At 32.9% G+C, this 20,846-nt stretch overlaps 3 protein-coding genes across 3 annotated transcripts in view; all 3 read right to left on the bottom strand.

Annotated features, from left to right (window-relative positions):
* Positions 1-344: 344 nt before the first annotated feature.
* Positions 345-3,196, bottom strand: LOC103574583 (probable cyclin-dependent serine/threonine-protein kinase DDB_G0292550; the record flags this gene model as incomplete). Its single annotated transcript, XM_008554058.2, has 1 exon — positions 345-3,196. A coding segment is annotated over one exon (1,800 nt), but the record flags the coding sequence as incomplete, so codon positions are not given.
* Positions 3,096-6,571, bottom strand: LOC103574535 (ring canal kelch homolog). The gene is made up of 4 exons (XM_008554003.3): positions 6,041-6,571; positions 5,316-5,462; positions 4,635-5,039; positions 3,096-4,442 (listed from the first exon to the last, which is right to left on the bottom strand). The coding sequence occupies exons 1-4, from the start codon at positions 6,112-6,114 to the stop codon at positions 3,200-3,202; spliced, it is 1,869 nt and encodes a 622-aa protein (XP_008552225.1). The 5' UTR covers positions 6,115-6,571; the 3' UTR covers positions 3,096-3,199.
* A 2,001-nt stretch (positions 6,572-8,572) lies between these two features.
* LOC103574537 (protein amalgam) overlaps positions 8,573-20,846 on the bottom strand; it is a 31,447-nt gene continuing 19,173 nt past the window's right edge. Inside the window, exons 3-9 of the mRNA XM_008554004.2 lie at positions 18,948-19,314; positions 16,636-16,812; positions 12,769-12,924; positions 12,024-12,162; positions 10,537-10,685; positions 10,337-10,372; positions 8,573-10,127 (exon numbers count right to left, since the gene is read on the bottom strand). Of these exons, the coding sequence (XP_008552226.1) occupies positions 10,009-10,127; positions 10,337-10,372; positions 10,537-10,685; positions 12,024-12,162; positions 12,769-12,924; positions 16,636-16,812; positions 18,948-19,314 (1,143 nt within the window). The 3' untranslated portion in view covers positions 8,573-10,008. The remainder of the gene's footprint in view (positions 10,128-10,336; positions 10,373-10,536; positions 10,686-12,023; positions 12,163-12,768; positions 12,925-16,635; positions 16,813-18,947; positions 19,315-20,846) is intronic.

Genomic DNA, 20,846 nt, shown 5'->3' with positions numbered 1-20,846 from the left:
CCTTTATTATTTAAGACCGTGATAGATTTAATGAACTTGATAAGTAAACTAATTTCGCACGTCAAAAGCAAGCTTACATACGTGAATAATTAAACTTTAAAACGATCTACTCCAGTATCTCAGTTCAACTATACTATTCAATTACTTAATTACTGAATCACATATTTATGCATACATAACTTCGTAATGATAAATTCGGTATATATATTATGCCCCAGTATATTAAATAACTTCCATAAATTTTAATTTCATTACTTTATTCATAAATTTTTTCCACACCTACACAATTTTATTTTACGCAACATTTATAGAAAAAAAAGTATACATATTCATACACAGCCACTTATAATTATTTAATTAATTAATTAAGACATTTAATTTTTGTAAATTAATTTAAATCTAATACTGATCATAATGGATCCAATGAAAATTATTTAATTGGTTTATAGTTATTATCATAACTACCAATAATATTGTCAATTGATATTAATCATCATAAGTAAATTTATTATCTATATGTACAAATGCTACTTTGTTATAACTATAAATGATTATTGATATCATTTATTATCTTAACTGAATATTAATCTGTTGATATCCTAATTATACTTTAGACAGTCTTTAATTAATTTAAATTTAAAATAAATTGCTTTTGATAGACAATGCACTGTAAAAAATCGGGAGTGATTGCATATTTCATTTAAATCCAGTTACTCGGAGTCACAGAGTATTTTAAAAAAATCACTCCACATACGGAGTAAACTTGGAGTTTGTTTTTTCAGCGGAGTGGTCTGGATTTAATTTCTAATCCGGATTTAATTTGCGTTCACTCCGCATATTTTTTACAGTAGTGTCATTTTTAAAAACTTATCCGAATCACAATAAAGTGTAACACTATTAATTAACTAGCTAATTAATTATGGACTAATTAATTACAAAATTAGCGAACCTGCGGCTGAATTCGTTATTTAATTATTTATTTAAAATTAAATTAATAATTCACATCACTGATAAAGTAATCAAGCGAGAAATAATTATAATTTTAAATAGTAATATTTAAAATTTTGTTTTTTAAAAAAATAATGAATAATGTGTTATTATTAAAATATTTTTTATTTCTTAATTCTTATCTTAACACAAAGCTTCTATTTCCAAAAGCTGTCTTCGAAAATTGATTTCGTAGATTTCAATAATGATTATCCGATTGAAGAAAAAGTTGTTTCTTCTTGTTCCTTTTGCCCTTTTCATTCCTTTCCATAATCCTCAACCGCTTAAAATATCATACAAAAAAATAACTGGAATGATTTATCCGTAGCTGCTTTAAGAAATTTCATTTTACTTCCCCAGTTCGATATTAAACTTTTTTTACGACCGACCGCATTGAATAGATTTCAATTTAAGGTTCATCACTGTCACTACCCCGAGGATCTCTTGGTTCCTCAACTCGGGAAGCGCTGGCACTACTGGTACTAGCACTAGCACTAGCACTACTTGTTCCTCCAGAGCCACCGGCACTGGTACTTGGACCGGCATTAGTACCTGCAGTACTAGTACCAGAATTACCATTGGAAGTAGAACCAGTATCTGAGTTTCTATCATTTTGCGATCCCCAAGGTGGTAACCACCTGTTGACAAACCACCAATGATAAGAAACTCTGCTGCTATTGCACTCGGTATTGGATCTTTCATTTCTGTTAATAAATTGACAAATACCCGAAGCATTGTTTGAATTATTACGAATACAAGAATCATCACATGTATGTTGCCTATTAGCAGCATTATCTCCATTGTCATTAGCTTGATTTGATGGTCCAGGTTGATTTAAATTTCTATCATTACCTTCAGCTCCACTTCCACTTCCACTTGCCGCTGCACCCCCAGCAGCAGCAGTAGCAGCAGAAGCCGAAGTCGACGGATCTTCATTACCTGTATCTTGGTTAGCTAATGATCTATCAATCCTCCCGACATAAATCATTGGATTGGCATACAACGGGTTATTAACTGTCTTTACAAATCCAATTCTATCAATCCTACCAATATAAATAGCCGAATTCGAAGTAGCTGCTGCTGTTGTTAATAATCTATTTCGGCAATTACACTGCGCAGGATTTCTGCCACAATGATGACAATCACGTCTCAGTGAATCAACGAGACGACTAGCTGCACTGATGGGAAATCTTGAGTACGAATAATCCCCACCGCGACAGTAAGCACAGCGACAGCTTCTTGATACTTGATAGATGTAGTTTCTCGAGGTGCCAGAAGCTCCCGCAGGATTTCCCGATTCGTCGTAACATCTCAGTCTGTCGTGAAAACTACTGCTGCACTGCTGACACATGTGATAGCGTATAAATGGCAGTCTCGTGCAAAATTGACACATACAGTTGTGACCCAGATGATAAACATAACGGCCGCCGTTGGCCGCCATCGCTACGTTGTCTGTCGAGAAACAGTTGCGCGACAAACTTAGACGGTTTAAGTATGCGTTGTTAGAAGAATAAATATCACGTGGGTCATAACGATTAGCGTTTCTCTCAATCGCATTCCAAAACACTGACGATGCCGGAAAATTATTTGGCGCACGATGGTGATGGTTGTTCCCGCAACCACCCCCGCGATACCAGGGACGATTATCGATGCGTTCGTACATATGATCACGTTCATTCTGATCATTTGGTTCATTTCTCACAACAACTGCCTCTCTTTCATTAGGGTCCGCTTCATTATTATCATTATTATTGTCATCGTCCTCATCATTGTCTAATCGTTCATAAATATTTTCCTGAGATCCGTGATTACGTTCGTGTATTCTTACCAAGTCGATTGGATTTTGATAATGCGGATTCAAATTAGCTGGTCTGTTTTGATATACGCGATTATTTGGATACTGATAAATACGTAAATTTTGATAATCATCTCGTTGTTCTTGATTGTTATTGTTGTTATTATTATTTGGATTACGATTCATTCGTCCCATAGCGACGACCGCAAGTTCTCCGTTTTCGTAACGCTGGCAAACACACCTCGAGCCTTCGCAATCGTGTCCCGCTCGATAACGTGCCACTTGATCAGCAGCAACTTGGCCTTGAGCTGGAGCATTAGGACCGCTGGGCACGGCTTCAACTGACGATTCAGCGTCCAAAGACGCACTGCTGTTAACGTTCTGTTGATCTTTCGCATGCCCAGCGGTTTGTAAACCTCACAATGTCGTCGCCAGTATTTGTGGCTTATCAATAATAGCAACTCCCGCATAACTGCGTCCGATATTCATGCAACTTGGCAGAGTAGTCCAGGTGTTCGTCCGTGGACAGTAGACTTCAACTGAAGCTAAATTAGATGTCCCGTCATCCCCACCTACGACGTACAGTAGACCATTTAGAGTAACAACGCCCGCGTTGCGTCGACACAGAGCCATGTCAGCGATTGCCGTCCATTGATTCGTCTCCGGGTTGTAGGCTTCGACGCTTTTACGAACTAGTGGACCATCATGACCACCGACTGCATACAGAATACCATCCAAGACTCCAACGCCCGCACCACTGCGACGCGCAGACATCTCAGCAACTGGTTTCCATTTATCTTTTTCCGGATTATAACATTCTACACTCGACAAACATTGTCGAGAGACACCGTCGTAACCCCCGACGGCGTATAGTAAATTTTTAACGACTCCCACACCGACACTGCTACGTCGGGTGCCCATTGACGATATTATGCGCCACTCGTGGGTACGTGGGTCGTAAACTTCGGCTGAATTTAATCCAGTTGTGCCATCAAAACCACCTACGGCATAGATGCAATTACCGAGGACTGCAACGCCCAGAGTTGAACGACGTGCTTCCATTCCGGCACATGCTGACCACTGATCCGCTGTCCCGTCGTAAACGTCCACTGTGCGTACTCTGAGAGAGCCATTAAACCCTCCTACGGCATACACTCGTCCATTTAGAACTGACATCCCAGCCCGACATCGTCGTGTAGGTAACTCCGCTACCTGATACCACTTTTCTTCCTTAAAGTCGTAACACTCTACACTCCGTATCGCTTTGGGCGCTTGTCCACCCACTACTAATAGAACTTTTGGCAGACCCCGCGGCTGCCGCGGTTTTGTCCGTGGCGTCTTAAATAACGACTTTTGCTCGCCCTTAAGTAAGTGATACTTTAATGCCTCTATTAAAAAATCTTTACACTGAAGATTTGCTTTCAAAAGCGGCTCTTCTTCGACTCGCTGGACCAGGTAGTCTTGAGATAAAAGAGGCAAACGCACATGTTCCATCAACTGCGCAAGGTAGTTTTGACGTTTCTCTAAATCAGAATGAACCCAAGATATTACGCACTCAAATACTTTTTCTTCTGACGGTACAGAAAGTCGATCGCTGCAAATTAGTTTAGCAACTTGTTGAGGTGCCAGCGTTGAAAATTCTTCACCTTCAACAACTTCCCTAAAAACAAAAATATAAATATAAGTATCAATTAAACTAATAGTAATTTATGATACAGAAAATTTCAATGGAATGGTTTCTAATGACCGATCATAAAAAAAAGGCTTTTGGACCAAAAAATGAATCTAAAAGAACGCAAGAATGAATAAAAAAAAAATTTTAATCCATTAGATAAATAAAATAAATTCTTACGAGAAATGTTGTTCAATATAACTGTCAGCGTGCACCAATAGTTCTAAGCAGCCATGAAGATCAGCAAATGCGCGAATTCCTAAGCAGTTGGATGGATGTAATTGCGCTTGTAAAAAATCGCAACATGCATCCCGTACATCAGTCAGCTGGAGTAGATTAGCTGCCGGTAATAAAACTTGGACATTTTCTTCAGTAACATGGACCTCAGCCGAATAAACATAATCAACAAGTAATTCCAGGGCTGCGTGATCAACTCCTTGCAATTTAATACGCCGCTGGTCGCGTTCCTCAAAGCTGGTGAACATGGCGTAAAAATAGGGGCTGCAAGCCGCCAGTACCATTTTGTGAGCAGGTACGTCGTTACCACCATCAGCTTCCAGTATCACATCGCACAGAAGGTTTTGTCTGTTGAATAATATAATGACAATAACAGTTTCATTTTAAATGCTGATTAATCAATAACTGATTGTACAAGTATTTAATCGCAGATAGATAAAACACAACACCGTATTGGATTTTAAAATAAATAAGTAATAGGTAATTTTCGATGATACGATCAACAAATAAAATCTTTTTTTTTTTTTTTTTTTTAATTAACTTGTTATGAATTATGCATTACTGATAATAAAGATAACAGTTATAATAAAGATAATGGTAATACGTAAATAAAATTTTCTTTACTTTCTCATAGCGTTTATCACGTCAAAAGCTCGGTTTGTATGATGATGATTACGATAAGGTGGTTTATCTTTACCACTTTCCCTGGGAATATGCTTTTGTGAACTTTCGTCGAGTGAATTTTGGCTCGCATATCGTAGTAACAGGCAACTGCAATTAATTAATTAATTAATTTTTAATTAATATTAAATGCTTACATAAAGAAAAAAAAATATTTAATTAATTTAATAATTGTTATTGCAGATTTTTATTTTTGTGTATATACGTATTAATTAACTGATAATTATTATCAATGAGATTAATTTAATTGCTTTTTAAATATATTTTTAATAATTTATTTTATCTTCGGTCCTTAATTTTTGTTAAATAAATTTACTTTATCGATTAATTGCATCTCAATAAACTCTACATAAATTTATCAATGAGTTATTTTTTTTAATTTACATTTATAATTAACTTTTTTTTATTAGCAATTGATTATTGATAATAACATTCAGAAATAATATCTTTAAACTTTTTATTAAGTCAATACACTAATGATTAAATAATTAATGAAATGACAAGAAATTTCTATTCCAATATAAAAAATATAAAATATTTATAGCATTAAAATTTCAATTAATTAAACAATGATTTAATAAATTACTACAAATACTACAAATAAGTTACGACATTTTGAATCAAAAAAATAATAAATTATTTATTAAAATATTTATTTATATTCGTACCTTCCAACATTGTCAGAATCATTATTGGAGTTATTAGTAGATTGACTCTGATTCGGTCCAGAGTTTTGCTCCATTTTAATAAATCAGTTAATAAATAATTGTTATATTAAATATAATAAAGACGTCATTGATAAAACAATTATTTACTATTATTATTATTATTATTATTATTATTATTATTATTATTATCTACAGTATTTTTTTTATATATTTTTAATAACATGACGTACTCCATAATTTAAGTATTTACTTAATTTTAGGTCAGATAAATTGATTAATTTTTTAAAATGTTTATTTATTTATTCACTTTGTTTGATAAAATTTAACACTGGCACTGACGATGACATTTATTTTAGTTTGCGAATCACGTGAAAACTAATAATAATTACTTTTATTATTATTATTACAATATAATGACAGTAATAACAGCATGAGAAAAAATTTTAATAACTAAGTTTATTAATAACGTAGAGTAATAAAAGACTAGAGTTTGTAACAACAAAAGTTTATTATGTTTTCTGAACGACAGACAGATTCACTACAAATATTATATATATATATATATATGTATATATGTGTGTGTAGAATTTGTACAGCTGTTCATGACTCCGTTTTTTCATTGACATCTGCAGAAAATTCTTGTTTCCACGTAATAGTTTTCACCCACAACTAGATGTCTCTAGTGGTTCCCATTTTATGATCTACAAGATCTCAATTTGTTTTACCAACTGAGCAAACAACAAAAACCCTCGAGATCCTTTTTATTCAAAAGGATCCGCAATCAGAGCTGCAGATTCGCAGGACCCTGATTTAAAATTATTTAAATTTCCGGTCTCATCATTAATTTTTAAATACTTTCTTAATTAATTAATTTTTCCACTTTTTTTTCAAAATTTCATTTGTGCAATTGCGAAACTAAATAGATATTAATTAATTAATTAAACGTGGGTTTAATTAAAAATAAACAGTATGACTCGAAACGAAAATTAAATTACAACTTGGAGTATATTTTTCATTTTTATAAGATTTATTTTTTTTTCTAGTATAGAATAATATTTGCTTACCTTTACAATGTAGACTGAACAAATAATTATTTAACAAGTTAATTAAATATGTTTATGTAAAAATAAAAAAGGGTGGGAGTTTTTTAAATAAATTCATTGTCTTGTTTATTATTTAAATATTAATATTATTATTATTATTATAATTATTTTTGTTCGTTATATTGTCGCAAACCAATAAATAATTGAATATTTTTAAATTACAAAATAACAAATTTATAATTAACAATAACAGCAATTAATAATTTGAAAATTTTCTCAAATGATAGACGTCCATTTTAATTATTTATATTGAAGAAAATAACCAATAAAATATTCGCCGCCCAAATTTCCACTTCGTAGAAACAAAATTTTTTTTTTTCTTTATAATCATATTTATTATTATTATTTTTTACTTATAATTTTTTTATTATTCTTTTGCTCCTCCGGCACATTTTCCTCTCATTCTACGTTTACCCGCAATTAACGTTGCACAAATTTTCAGTGGAAAAAGTAGATTTATTTTGTTTTTATTTTTTGAATTATCATTCTCTCCCTTTTTTATTATTTTTTAATTAAATACTCTTATTATTTTATTTTCTCTTACTTATTTTATATTTTTTACCTAAATTACAACGATCGATAAGAAAAGATGTACCTTATGGTACGTACGTAATAAAGCCAAAGAAGCGACAAATGCATATACATACTATGCATATATATTAGGGTGGGCCCAAAAAAAAAAAAACAATTTTAATCTCAAGCTCTTAAAAAAGTAGTTCTGATCGATTTCAAGAGCTTGACATTAAAATGAAAATAACTAGAAAACAATGCGGAATTTGGAAAAACTTTACTGAAAATAATTTGTAGAGAATAAAATTGTCTACAAAAAAGTTTATATGACATTTTGTAATAAGTCTGATAGTTTAGCCAGGAAAGTAAAAAGATCTCAAAATTTAACGTTGAGCTCCGATAACTTTTAAACAGATGGATTTATCAAAAAATTATAAGAGACATTTTTTGTAGAGCGTTTAATTCTCTACAAAAATATATCCTGAGCTTAACTTTACAATGAGCCATTTCCGAGCTATAAAATTCCAAAATTGAATTTTTTTTCCGCGTTATTTAAATGGAGAATCAAAAATCACGAAAACCCACCTCTTAATATTAACAATACACGGAAACTAAAAAAAAAAATTATTTTTTTTTTGGGCCCACCCTGATATATATACACATATATAAACATACTCTCGTTATTTTATTTTTATCTCAAAATTTTTAATTTTTCTTACCATCGATTTTAATTCTAATTATCATACCTATCCTCTCGTTAGTTTTTATATTTATTATTTTATTCTTTTACATACATTAATAAATATACTTATATTATTATTATCATTATTATTAAAACTAAAATTATTCAATAAATTAAATTTAATTAATTTATTATTTTTTATTTCAAAACGAAGCATCACTTACAAAGGCAGAGCCATATTCTATTATATTATTCATTTTTTATTATTATTATTCCATTTTATTTCACTTTATTGTATATTATATATTTATTTTAGTTTTTTTATTCAGTTTGATAGTATCAGTCGAGTGCATCGTATGCCGAACACTGGGCAAGCGAAAATAAAATAGAGAGCTGATATCTCAATGTTTAAACGGAACATCAATACATATATATGTTGATATATATATATGTACATATGAAAGTTCATCAGTTGACTATACTCGAGCATACAACACAGAAAAATAACATAACGTTGTAATGGAGTTTTCTGCTCAATAAATATACAAACAATACTATTATGCATACAACGTAAAATAATTTTATATATTATATATGTATATATATACACACACTTATACAACACAAACATTCAAAATTTTTACATACATAAATACAGATCCATACGATTAAATTACACAGCAACATATACATATTGTCCTCTCCAACTCTAACGTACATTAATAAAATGTGTCGCTTTTACATTGCGATAGCTTATATTGCGGCTACAAATAAACTTCCGCGGCTTTGGTATTAACGTTAAATCGCACGTAAAATTATTCTAACAAATGCAATCCTCTGGGATCGTAAGTTCTGAGCAAACCGACCACCACTTTTATCATTTAATATTTATTATGTACTCCCGTATAAACCGATTGTTAAAGAGGATCCATTATACCATTTATTTAACATAATATAATTTTATTTATTTACTCACTTTGTAAAACAAACGATATGTTTTAAAAAAGATACGTCTCGTGATATGAAATAATTTCTATCCTTTGTCTTTCAATTATTATTATTATTATTATTATTATTATTATTATTATTTAATTATTTATTTATTCTTTGGCACATGCTGATGTCGATAACGTTTTTTTTTTTAAATCTTTGTTGATAAAGTGTGACGGCAATCAATGGGAGATTTATAAATAGATTCGCGTGTGTTAACACGTGCGTGTGTCTAATGATGATAGGTAACGTAAAGAGAGGCATAGATGAGATGAGAAAAAAGGCGCGAAGCACAGGCGAGATACATATAATGCCGATTGATTGAAAGGGATGCTGGTGGTGGTGCACGAGAGAGGAACCTCGATGATTATGATGAGGCTCCGATCGATCTTTGGCACACAACTGTTTTGTTTTCTCTACAGTGGATGCTGCATATATGTATGAGAGCAGCTACTATCTGCGGTAGATGAGTAGATGAGTAGACGAGTAGCTGGTTTGTGGTGCATACTCTTGATGTAGAGTCAGTGTAGCTTGGAGCTTGCTGACTTACTCGTTGGTTGGTTTATTCCCTCGCTCGCTCACTCGGTGGTTGATCAGTCGGCCGTTGTTTTAGCGCGATATGCACCCCAGCCGTACACACACTTTCATCAGGATAATAAAGGTTGACTGCTACTGTACTCTGTTCACCGCAGCGAACAGAGGCCATGGGAGAATAGTGATATCGCTCCGAGTGATATAAAGAACAGGCTGCTTGGCCGTGTGTTCGATGATGATCTCGAGCCACGAGCTGCCTCTGCCAATCCTGATACAACAACAATATTGTAAACAAAAATATTTCTTTTTTTACTTTCACTCTACTGTTCTTTTTATCGTTACATTTTTTTATACTCTGATACGATCATTTGAAAGAGGTTTATTTATTTACTTGTTTGTCTGTTTGTTTGTTTGCTTTTATTCAAATAGAGGGTGGAAAGGGAAGATAAAATATCCATTTATTTTTTGAGTACTTACCGCCGATAATTGACACGTCGTCGGTGAGATTTATTTCTGAAAAATATTATTTTGTCAATGGATTTATTTTATTCAGGTGTTAAATGAGTAAGTGGAATTAAGTATGTGTATATGAGAGGGTTAGTTAGTTAGTTGGTAAGTTTGTTGGTACGTTGGTTGGACGGTTGGATGCTTACCGGTGGGTTATTAATAATACTTACTGTAGAGTCTTGAAGTACCCTCGGCTTTTCCTAAAATGTTCGAAGCAATGCAGACGTAAGTACCCACATCTTGCTCGGTAAATTTTTTTATCACAAGTGCTATTACTACTTGGTAGCCAGAACGTTCTTCATGGATTTCGTACTTTGGCCTATTTAAAATCAATTGTTATGTTAGTTTTTAAATTTAAATTTATTTGAATTTATTATGCCGTTAATGTTTTCGGTGGCATTCAACAGATTTAAGAGAAAGAATCTCTATTGATTTTTTACTAACTGGGCTTACAAATATATCCAGTTAAATTATATTTTAAAAATCAGTAAGTCAAATCTGAAAGCCAGTAATAAGGGAGAGCCCGGGAAAATGAGGAGGCTAAGAAAAAAATTTAACTTTTTTATCCTGATTACGTGAATCCTTTAATTTACGTTTATGTTTGAAGTAAAGAAAAAAAATTTTAATTGTCACTGCAAAAATTTTTTTTATTTTCATTTTTTTTTTAATTAGAATTTCGAGAAAAATTTGTGAACTCTGACAAATGGAAACAATTTATTTCTTTATAATTTAACAAAAATTTAAGCAACTAAAAAAAAAATTGTCTGGTTTTTTCGCCATGTTTATTGACAATATTATATACTGTGAAAAATTTGAAGTGAATGCGGATTAAATACGGAGTGAATGCGCAGCGGATGACTATTTATTTAATCCTCTCGGAGTGAAATTTACTCTAAGGGAAGTTTATTTTAATATTAAAACTCCGAATCGGAGTGAATGCGAATCTAAATAAAATTCAGACTACTCCGAAATCCCTTCGCTGAAAAGACACTCCCTATTTACTCCGTATGCGGAATGATTTTTTTGAAAAAACTTCAAAACCCCGAGTGACGGAGAGAATTCGATTTTAAATAAAATCTGTAATCACTCCTGACTTTTTACAGTGTAAGAAAGTACTCAGTTAAAAAAAAAAATTAATAGCTAAAATTTTTTTTTTTGTAAATCTAGTCTACGAAATTTTTTTTTCTTTTTATCATAAAAACAAAAATGAAATAAAGTAAGAAAGTGTCGATAGGAATACTAACAGCTTCTTGTCGTAAGTACATATCACATTTTTGAACAAGTTTTAACTTCAACAGTTTAACACACATAACTTTTGAATAGACCTACTTTTATAAAAGATTTATACACATATGGGTACTACTTTAAAGTATCCAATATCTTCTCAACAAAAAAAAAAAAAAAAAAAAAAAAAAAAAAAAAAAATGTTACATTTTTCTTTACATCTCCAATTTAAGTGCAGCAGAAAGTGTTGAAATTAAAACGAGTATTTTATGATAAAAGCAAGTTAATTTTGATAAACGATAAATAAATAGAATAAAATACTCGAAGCTCAAAAAATATTTGAACAAGCAGTTATATATCAAGACAAATAATTAAAGAGTTTTAAAGACAAATAAATAAATCTAAAGTTAACACAGAAAGCTGCACATCTCACCCGTCGACCAGCATTTCCGTTCGGTTTCTCTCCCAAAAGTTTATCGTATTAGGATGTGCCTCGATAGAGCAGTCCAATTGCACTCGAGTACCCAATGGTGCTCCCAACAGCTGGCTCCGAACTTGCACCGTCGGTGCAACTGTATAACAGAATCCCCCCCGAGATGAGAAATAGATAGAATATAATTGAAGAACAACGACTCGGGCGTTTAAATTAACCTTTCCAAAAGTATAATAATAGTGATAATAATAAGTCAGTACATGAAATTCATATCGTCAAATATTTATTTGACTGCTATTGACATCATCGTTACATTAAGTCAATTAAATGTTAAAAGTTATTTGAATTTAATTTTTCTAAATTTATTAGTGTGCTCTCATTAAGTCACTTCTCTTATTTTAATTAAGTAGAATTAAGTATGATTTTTTTTTTATATTATCAAAATTAACTGACATTTAGAGACAGTATTTCGATAAATATTAAAGCTTCTAAATATGATGATTTAGTAACGTCAGTTAATATACCTTTAGAAAGGTCAAAGTGAAAAGAATAGAATTATATTTTTAAAAAGGTATTTTATATTAATTATTTTTGAATAAAACATACGTTAATAAAAATAAAAATTTCGGAACAAAAAACTAAATGATACTTGAAGGAGATAAAAAAATAGTCACTATAAACTTGTGCAAATATAAATAGAGTGAATTGGAAAAATAAAAATAATTGGAAATAAAAATCAACTCACAATTTACTTCGAGTGCGACACGTTTGCTGACAGTAGGTGGAACATCATTGGTTGCAATACACATATAAACACCCATTTGCTGTCTATCCACTCGATAAAAATGCAGCTTTGACTCATTGTAAATTTCAACTTTTTGAAAATTGTAGCTTTTTCCACCTAGCACACAGTCAAGATTATTATCAATACAAGTACGTACTTGTCGACTTTAATCCGCGATAAATTTATTCTATATATTTTTTATTATATTTTATTTCAATTTCAACGTCATTATTATTGTTATTGTAAACTATTTTATTTTTATTAACCCAAGAATCTCAAGAGCAAAGGTCTCAAAAGCAAAAAAAGAATCAGTCAGAGCGTCAACAGTTGTGTATCGAGTTAGCGCAAACTTTTCGAAACACTTGAGCAGAGCAGTAGTGTCTCTCGTACTCTGGGAAAATGCAGTAGCAGCAATTTGAGTACGGAAAAGTGTACAGTTAATTTTTTTTTTCTTCAACGACACAAATAAATTAAAAAAAAATATATATATATAGATATATATAAAGTACAACCGTATCGGTGGCAAAGAAATATGATATTCAAACAAACGTTTAAATCTTCTCGTCTTTTTCAATACCCAACATCCTTCAAAATACATTTTATTTCTGTACACTTTGTTCATTTGCATAAACGCGTGTCTTTTATACCGTATCGTCTATACAAAACAAATAAAACTAAACTAAAAAATTTTAAAATAAATATGCGTCGGTTAACGAGTTTCAAACTATTTTTTACCCATGAGCTGTTTTCTCGTTATCTCCAGGTTCTTTTTTTTTCTACTTTAAACTTCCTTCACTTCACCGCTTGTTCACTTACTCATCTCGTATACTTATACATACATACATACATACATACATCTATAGAGCTCAGTGTTGATGCTGAAGCGTAATACTCGGTGGCAGTGTTATTTCGGCCTCAGTTGAGTACAAGACTCGCGTGAAAGATCGATCAAGATAAACAAACCGAGGAATAAGTACAAGCACTACGTAAGTTGCAGTCCCGAGTGAAACTGTAAGTAAAGGCAAACGCCAAATAAGAGCTGGCTGGATGTACACAGCAGTAGTCGAAAACAAATTCAAAGTTAACTTGGCTTTACTTATACTCAACGTGTCTATGTATTTCTATGTTATATACTACTCTCCTTCCCTTTTTATCAGCCCTTTTTTACCCTCCCACCCCATTTTTTCCCTCGCTAGTGGACGTCAACGACCAAACACTATCTAGTAAGACCACTATTACTCCTACTTGGTTGTTCCACATCCAACTTTTCCCCGACTGTAAACTTGGCGATCGTATACATGCACGTACAGGATACTGAGGATAAAGACCATGTGCTGGGAGTAGATAGACGAAGATGAAGATGAAGACCGAGACTAAGAAGAAGAAGAAGAAGAAGAAGGAGAAGGAGAGAAAGAGGAGGAGATATAGAGTAAAGTAGTTTGGGCGCAGTGAATCCGTTTGGGCCGGCGAACAAGGAGGCGAAGGAAGGCAGCCTATAAGGAGCTTCCTCTTTACTAAACTTCTGTTCAAAGAGAAACTGGTTACTTCACAACATCCGCGTTCCTCGTTATATCTACTCTCCTCACTATGTAATACTACTTCTGTACTGGTATGCACATCTATATATACGTACCAGTACACTTTATGTATATACCTTATTACGAAAAGACTTCTGCTAAACTCTAGACTATGGCCTACACCCCCATCGTACTTTCTTATATATATATATATATATAATAAGAACCCACATTGCAATTCGTCTACGCTTCAGTTGTTTTGCATTACTTCGCCCGGTTTTTCATTTATTTTTATGTCATTTGTAAAGATATCCCAGCTATCTGTACCAAGTGAACTCGACTTTGTAGAAGGGGAGAGGGTATTTATCGAGTGTAGAGAGTTAATCTTGATTTTATTTTTAAATCTTCAACTTCACCGCGTCCTTTTGTTTTCAATTATCTCAAGAGAGCGAGAAATAGAAAAAGTGGAAGCAAGACAAAGAAGAAAATAGTAAAGAAAGAGAATGGCTCGGGCGATGAAAATGTCGAAGGTGTCGTAGTAGTTGGCTGTGCACGACCAGACTGCTGAGGATTATTCAATCGAGAGTCTTCAATAACGGTAACGCCATTTCTTTTCTTTGTTCGTCGTCTTTGCCTTTGTCATTGTCTTTGTCGTTATTATTTTTTTTTCTTTATAAAACAAGAAGAAAGCCCAGGGATGTGGAGTGTAGATTGGGGATGAGCGAGAAAAATATAATATATAAATTCAGGTCGATAAATACAGGTATGGATGCTATGTGTATACTGGACACGAATGGTGCAGTACGAATGGTGCGGTACTGTTAATAGACAAGGTGTGTGTTTATGTATACGTGTGTAACGTGGAAATGTATGTGTGTGTGTATGTATGTGCACACCTCTGGTGGTACCGATCTCCCGACGATTATTCTCGGCGAATACGAGAGAGAAATCTACGGCGGTAGAGGAACCGCACGGGGTTTTCCGTGCCGTGCATGCTCGATGAGTCAGCGGGAACGACGACGCTCTGGCACACGCTGCTGCTGCTTCGTCTTTTTATTTTTTTCCTCACAATCGACTTTTTCTTTTTGCTTTGTTTTATTTTATTTCTTTTCTTTATTTTTTTACTTCAACCCCTTTTAATATTATTTTTTTTAACTTTTCCGCGCTCTCAACTTGACGGTATTCCGCAGCAGTTCGCACCCAAACTCACCGCGAATCGTCCAGAAGTTCAAAGTGACTCTGAAAATTCACACAGGACGAGTTTTTATCATATATATATTTAAGTATATATGTACATGTATATACATATGTATATTTCCGGTTAAATTTTCTCAACATGAGATGTGTGTTACATTTTCTGCCAAGACTCAATTTAAATTTTTAATACGTTCCGTGGAGTAAATTACACATCTCATTTTAAGACCACGGAATAAAGAAAAAAAAAACCACCATAAAATAACTACTGGGGCTTTAAGTATTTAATGTTTTAAATGAAATGAAAAATGTTCCAAGAGTGGCAACTTTGGCACCACTAATATATATATCTCTTCCTACATCATGTGCATTAATGAAATATATAACGATCCTTGTGTCTCGTGTCAGCCATAAAATAACGATAATGTCTCGGTGAAAATTGTGCATGCAGAGGGTCCATTTGGGAAGCCAGAGCAGAGACTCCAGAGAGTCATGGAGCGAGATTGTCGACGTGGCACACGCGGTATGAACAGGATGCTCGATTATATATACGGAGACAAGTAGAATAGAGCAAAGAGTAAAGACGCGACACGAGGAGATCAAACTGCTGAAGAATGAGGCCGTATAGTAGGTAGTAACAGTAGTAGTGATGCGAGTAACGGGATGCCAAATGATGTAGGAGCCAGAAAATAAGGCGAGAGAGCTCAAGAAAGAGAAGGAGGAAAGGAGGAAAGGAGCTAAAGCTTATGGGTAAGTCGTAAAATAGCGATCCCGTAGTGGGATTTGATTCGCTGTTGACAAGCGAAAATTACTAGTCCGTCGTCTAGAAATCTCACGGGGGTAAACCTGGAATATAACACGCGGTGGGTTGTTCGATGTTTTGGAGTGGGAATCAAGGGCTGAAAAGCTAGAGATTTGAATCTTCTTACTCCTGCTATCTCCTTTCCTCTCGCTATCTGTCTCTATTTCTGGTTTGGGTTTGGATTTGGACTGGGGCTTAGTTGATGTAGAAATTTCGTGCAGCCAGATGAGTAGTATATAGAAATTTGTAGGATGAAGGGTGTAGGGAACAGGGTATACGCTCTGTGTATATAGTAGACAGACAATAGATACGAACTGTAGGAACTCGAGAACGAGGTCGAATTCCTGATGAGGATGTGCTGCCCGTCCTCCCGTCGCCAAGAAACTCTCGGCTTTGGTGTCCCTGTGGCTTGACAATTGAGCGTGACGTTTTCGCCCTCCGATACTGACAAGTCCTTGCTCGTTTCGTCCCCATAAACAATGTCCGGTGGAACTGCAATCATTGCAACAGTACTGATAAGATAATTTACTTGATAATATATCATTATTGTATTTATTTACTTTTTTCTTTTAATTTCAATTTTATGTCCATTGTCAGACAAATGAACACATCGCATGACACATGACATTCGTATTATGAATAATACCTTTTCAAATGTGCATATGAATGTAGGCATTATTTTTAATTCTAAAATATCCCACTGCTCATTAATCACAATCGTTTATACAAATAATAAATTACTCTATACTTCCATTTTAATTGAAATATTTATTCCGCGGCACTTCAGCTTTTGAGGAATTATTAAAATTGTGAAATAAATATTTGAATCTGAATAGATTATTTTTATTTAAAATTCATGACGATCATGTGAGGTATTAAAATATGCATATGGATATACAAATGTAAAGAGATTTTGTATTTATTTAGAGTTGTATGTAATCAATGTAATTATTCATTTGCTTTAAATAATCTAATAATATAAATGCAAAAAATTTAAATACCAGGAAATGATGGTAGTATGGACTCTGTTTATTATTATCGAATATATATATATATGTACAAGGATATGCACATGTACAAATGTGTGGTACTATTCAATATTAAATCCAATACTGAAAATTAACGGTAAATACGTGCCAAACAAATATACAGTATCCAAAGTTCATTTGTCGGTAATGTGAAATTTTATTTATTAAAAAATATTCATACATCAATATCAAATAAAACCACATAAATATTTATGGATAGTTTTAAATCCCATACATTTATTAAAATAAAAGTATACCTATTGAAATATATTTTATTCTCTTTGATTTTAAAAGTATCAACAGAAAAAAAATGTTGGAAAATCCAAAAGTGTTCATCTCGATGTGAAAAAAAAGTATTTTTTGCTTATGAATTGGAAACGAAAATTTTCTCGAGCAATAAGAAATTTTTTCTAGTCCTAAGAAAATTTTTGTTTTCATTTCGTAATGAATAATTTTCTTCCGCCAATGAATCCTTTTTTCCTGTATAAGCAATAAAAAAGTTTGGTCATAAAGGACATAGCAATCAAAAAAAATATTCCATATTACCATCAGCAGTAGCATACTTTCTACTCTCACTGCGCAGATTTGGTCTGAATGAGATGCTTCTGTGGACGTTTACAGATGTACATCAATGTACATATATATACCGAGTGGATGGGGGGGGGGGGTATATTTGTTTGGTGAGATTTGCCGAGAAGACTCGAAGCCAATCAATGTGACTCGCAGATTCGCTTCGACGGCAGCACCCCCTTTATATCTACATCATACTATTCCATAGTAGATCCTCTCTTCTCTCTACTCTCTACTCCACTCTTCGTATTTTGTCTCATTCTACACCTTTGCTTACCAACTCATTGCACGTTCATGCGGTTCATGCTCACTCACTCTCTTTACCCATCTCACAGGATACCATATATTGGAATTTCTAGTACTATATATAAAGCGGGAGAGTAACCGCTATGCATATATGCGGATACTCTCAGTCCGAATCACATAAAATCTGTCAATGTTTTATATTTGCCCAGGTCTGTAATTTCTGAAATTCCTTTTCAAACTTGATTCAACCAAAAATCAATAGCCATAAAATTTTAAATTGCTTTTCAGTGTATCATAAAAATTTTATCTACTCAAAAATTACATCCTTTGTTTCTTTTATCATTTTTTTTTTCTGCGTTGCTGATGTTATAAAGGTAGAGCAGATAGAGCCAGAGGTCATAAGGGCACATCATAAAATCTATTTGTTTTTATACATACATAAAATTGATAATGGTATATAAATATGCATATATATATATATATAGAGAGAGAGAGAGAGAGAGCTAGAGTAGTTGATAAATTAAAAAAATTTGGTTTTATCTATAATTTAAAAAGTAATAAATTTTTTGCATTTGTACCTGAAGTTAAAATTGACAGGAAAAAAAAACCTTCTAAAGGACGTATAATTAATTATCGTCCATTATGGAATCAGAAACATGATTTATCCCTCAAAGTATTATTTTCCTCTTAAAAAGTTTTTATAGAAAACGCAATAAATCATGATAAATTAGATAAAGCAAAACAAAAGATTGATTGTCTTTGTTTGTCAGTAATATTTCTTACCTAAAATAGATAAACATCCGAGTTCAGAGATCATAGGTGATGTATTGATTTGACACATATAGCATCCCTCGTCAGCCTTTTTCAGATGCCGAATATGCAACCGCCACGTGCAGTTGACGCCCTCGTCTATCACCTGATTGCTCCCAATCACGCCATGAACTGGTACGGCTACTGCTGCCGCTATTACTGGTACCGATCCACTGCTACCACTGGCAATACTACCCGTGTTTCCAGAACCCATAGAGATACCATTGGACGTGCCAGCACAACCACCAGCTTCATAAGAAACTGCGATACGGTTATTGTGGGTCACGATTCGTGTGTTCAACGAGAGAACAGTTTGGTCAGACGCTCGCAGCCATCCTACCTAAAAATAACCACACCGACCATTAATTTATTATTTTCATCTCCTCTTTCATACAAGAAACGCCTTCCGCTATTTATTTATTAACGATATTATATTAATAACTTTTTTATCCATTGCCCCGAGTATCGTGTATCCACATCTACATACGTATGTTTTACAAGCCAAATATGTACAGAAAACTAAAAAGTTACCGCACTATTTAATTAAATATCGTCGGGAAATTTTTAATTAAAAAAAAAAAATAAATAAAATAAAAAACTGCTAACTCGCTAGCTTGTATATACAGAGCATATATTTTTTATACCCACACATATTTTATTTTTTATGTGTATATATGTAAATATATATGTAAATAGGTGTAGGGTGGATGTGATGAGAAGACTTTTTAGCATGACAATCTTCCATTTAGCTTGATATGCAACGACAATCGGTGAGAAAGCCAGTGCTGGTAGTGATATAGGCCAGCTTCGAGGCAAAGCAGACACATTCACTTGTACTGATTTCCCTCAACACCGCATTACATTGCTTACGGATTTGTTATGTATATTATGTGGTATATATACATACTCACACATACATCCATACATATTAGATATATAGGGTATACGTATACGTGATGCTCATACTCTATCCATAATGTCTCTAGGTGGAAATGTGCTGCTATTGAATTACTCAATACAACGTGTTTCACCGCGAAACTCGTCATTCACCCAATAATCTACAATTAATCCGATTTACACAGTTCTCGGTTCCTCTTACTACTCGCGCATATATACAGGTACTGTTATTATATCTATATTTATTCATATATATATACATATATATAGTAGACACATCTCTTACTCTCTTACTGCTCTCCGTGACTCCTTTGCATACAATTTGATTGCAAATAGATGATTGCAATTACGTAAATTCAAAGTTATACCGTGCAAGTTACAATGGCATTTTAGTTTAAGATATAATGTGATGTAGATGCTTTATTTCATTTAATTACTCAAACTTTAATTGATTATTTCATTATTCTTGTTATTATTTTATGAGAGTTATTTGTGTACTAAATTAGCTCGAGGTGTTTGCTATTAAAATATCAAATGCATGACAGGAAAGAGTTGAAAATGCTATTAACTATAATATTTCACTAAAGTACTATTATTATTATTGTTGTTGATAATGATTTTTTGTTCATTATTTAATAATAATTATTGAAATTTTATTTTTAGTAGTATTTTGAAAGATATTGTTGAAACACAGGAAGCAGTGGCACGTAAATAAGTTGCAATTAAAAAAAGATTTTTTTCGTGTTACATCATCGCGTTCTGTAAAAAACTATTTTTATTAGAAATATTAAAAACTCTTGTAGATTCGTTCATTACACTATGAAAAATTTTTGGTGAACGTAAATTAAAGCCAGAGTGAATGCGTAGCGGGTTACTGTTTATTTATTTAATCCGCTTGGAGTGAAATTCACTCAGGGGGTTTAATTTTAATATTAAAACTTCGAATGCGGAGTGATTTTTTTTAAAACTCTGAAA

Source organism: Microplitis demolitor, chromosome 3, assembly GCF_026212275.2.
Source record: "Microplitis demolitor isolate Queensland-Clemson2020A chromosome 3, iyMicDemo2.1a, whole genome shotgun sequence".
Lineage (NCBI taxonomy): Eukaryota > Metazoa > Arthropoda > Insecta > Hymenoptera > Braconidae > Microplitis > Microplitis demolitor.
The sequence above is the reverse complement of the archived record's forward strand: the minus strand, read 5'-3'. Positions and strand labels throughout refer to the sequence as shown.

What these genes read in the sequence shown, in the direction of transcription:
- LOC103574535 (XM_008554003.3), bottom strand. Translation starts at nt 6,114, where the DNA reads ATGGAGCAAAACTCTGGACCGAATCAGAGTCAATCTACTAATAACTCC. An exon ending in GATTCTGACAATGTTGGAAG is followed by an intron (nt 5,463 to 6,040) that starts GTACGAATATAA and finishes AATTAATTGCAG; the next exon opens with TTGCCTGTTACTACGATATG. An exon ending in TATATTGAACAACATTTCTC is followed by an intron (nt 4,443 to 4,634) that starts GTAAGAATTTAT and finishes TTTTGTTTTTAG; the next exon opens with GGAAGTTGTTGAAGGTGAAG.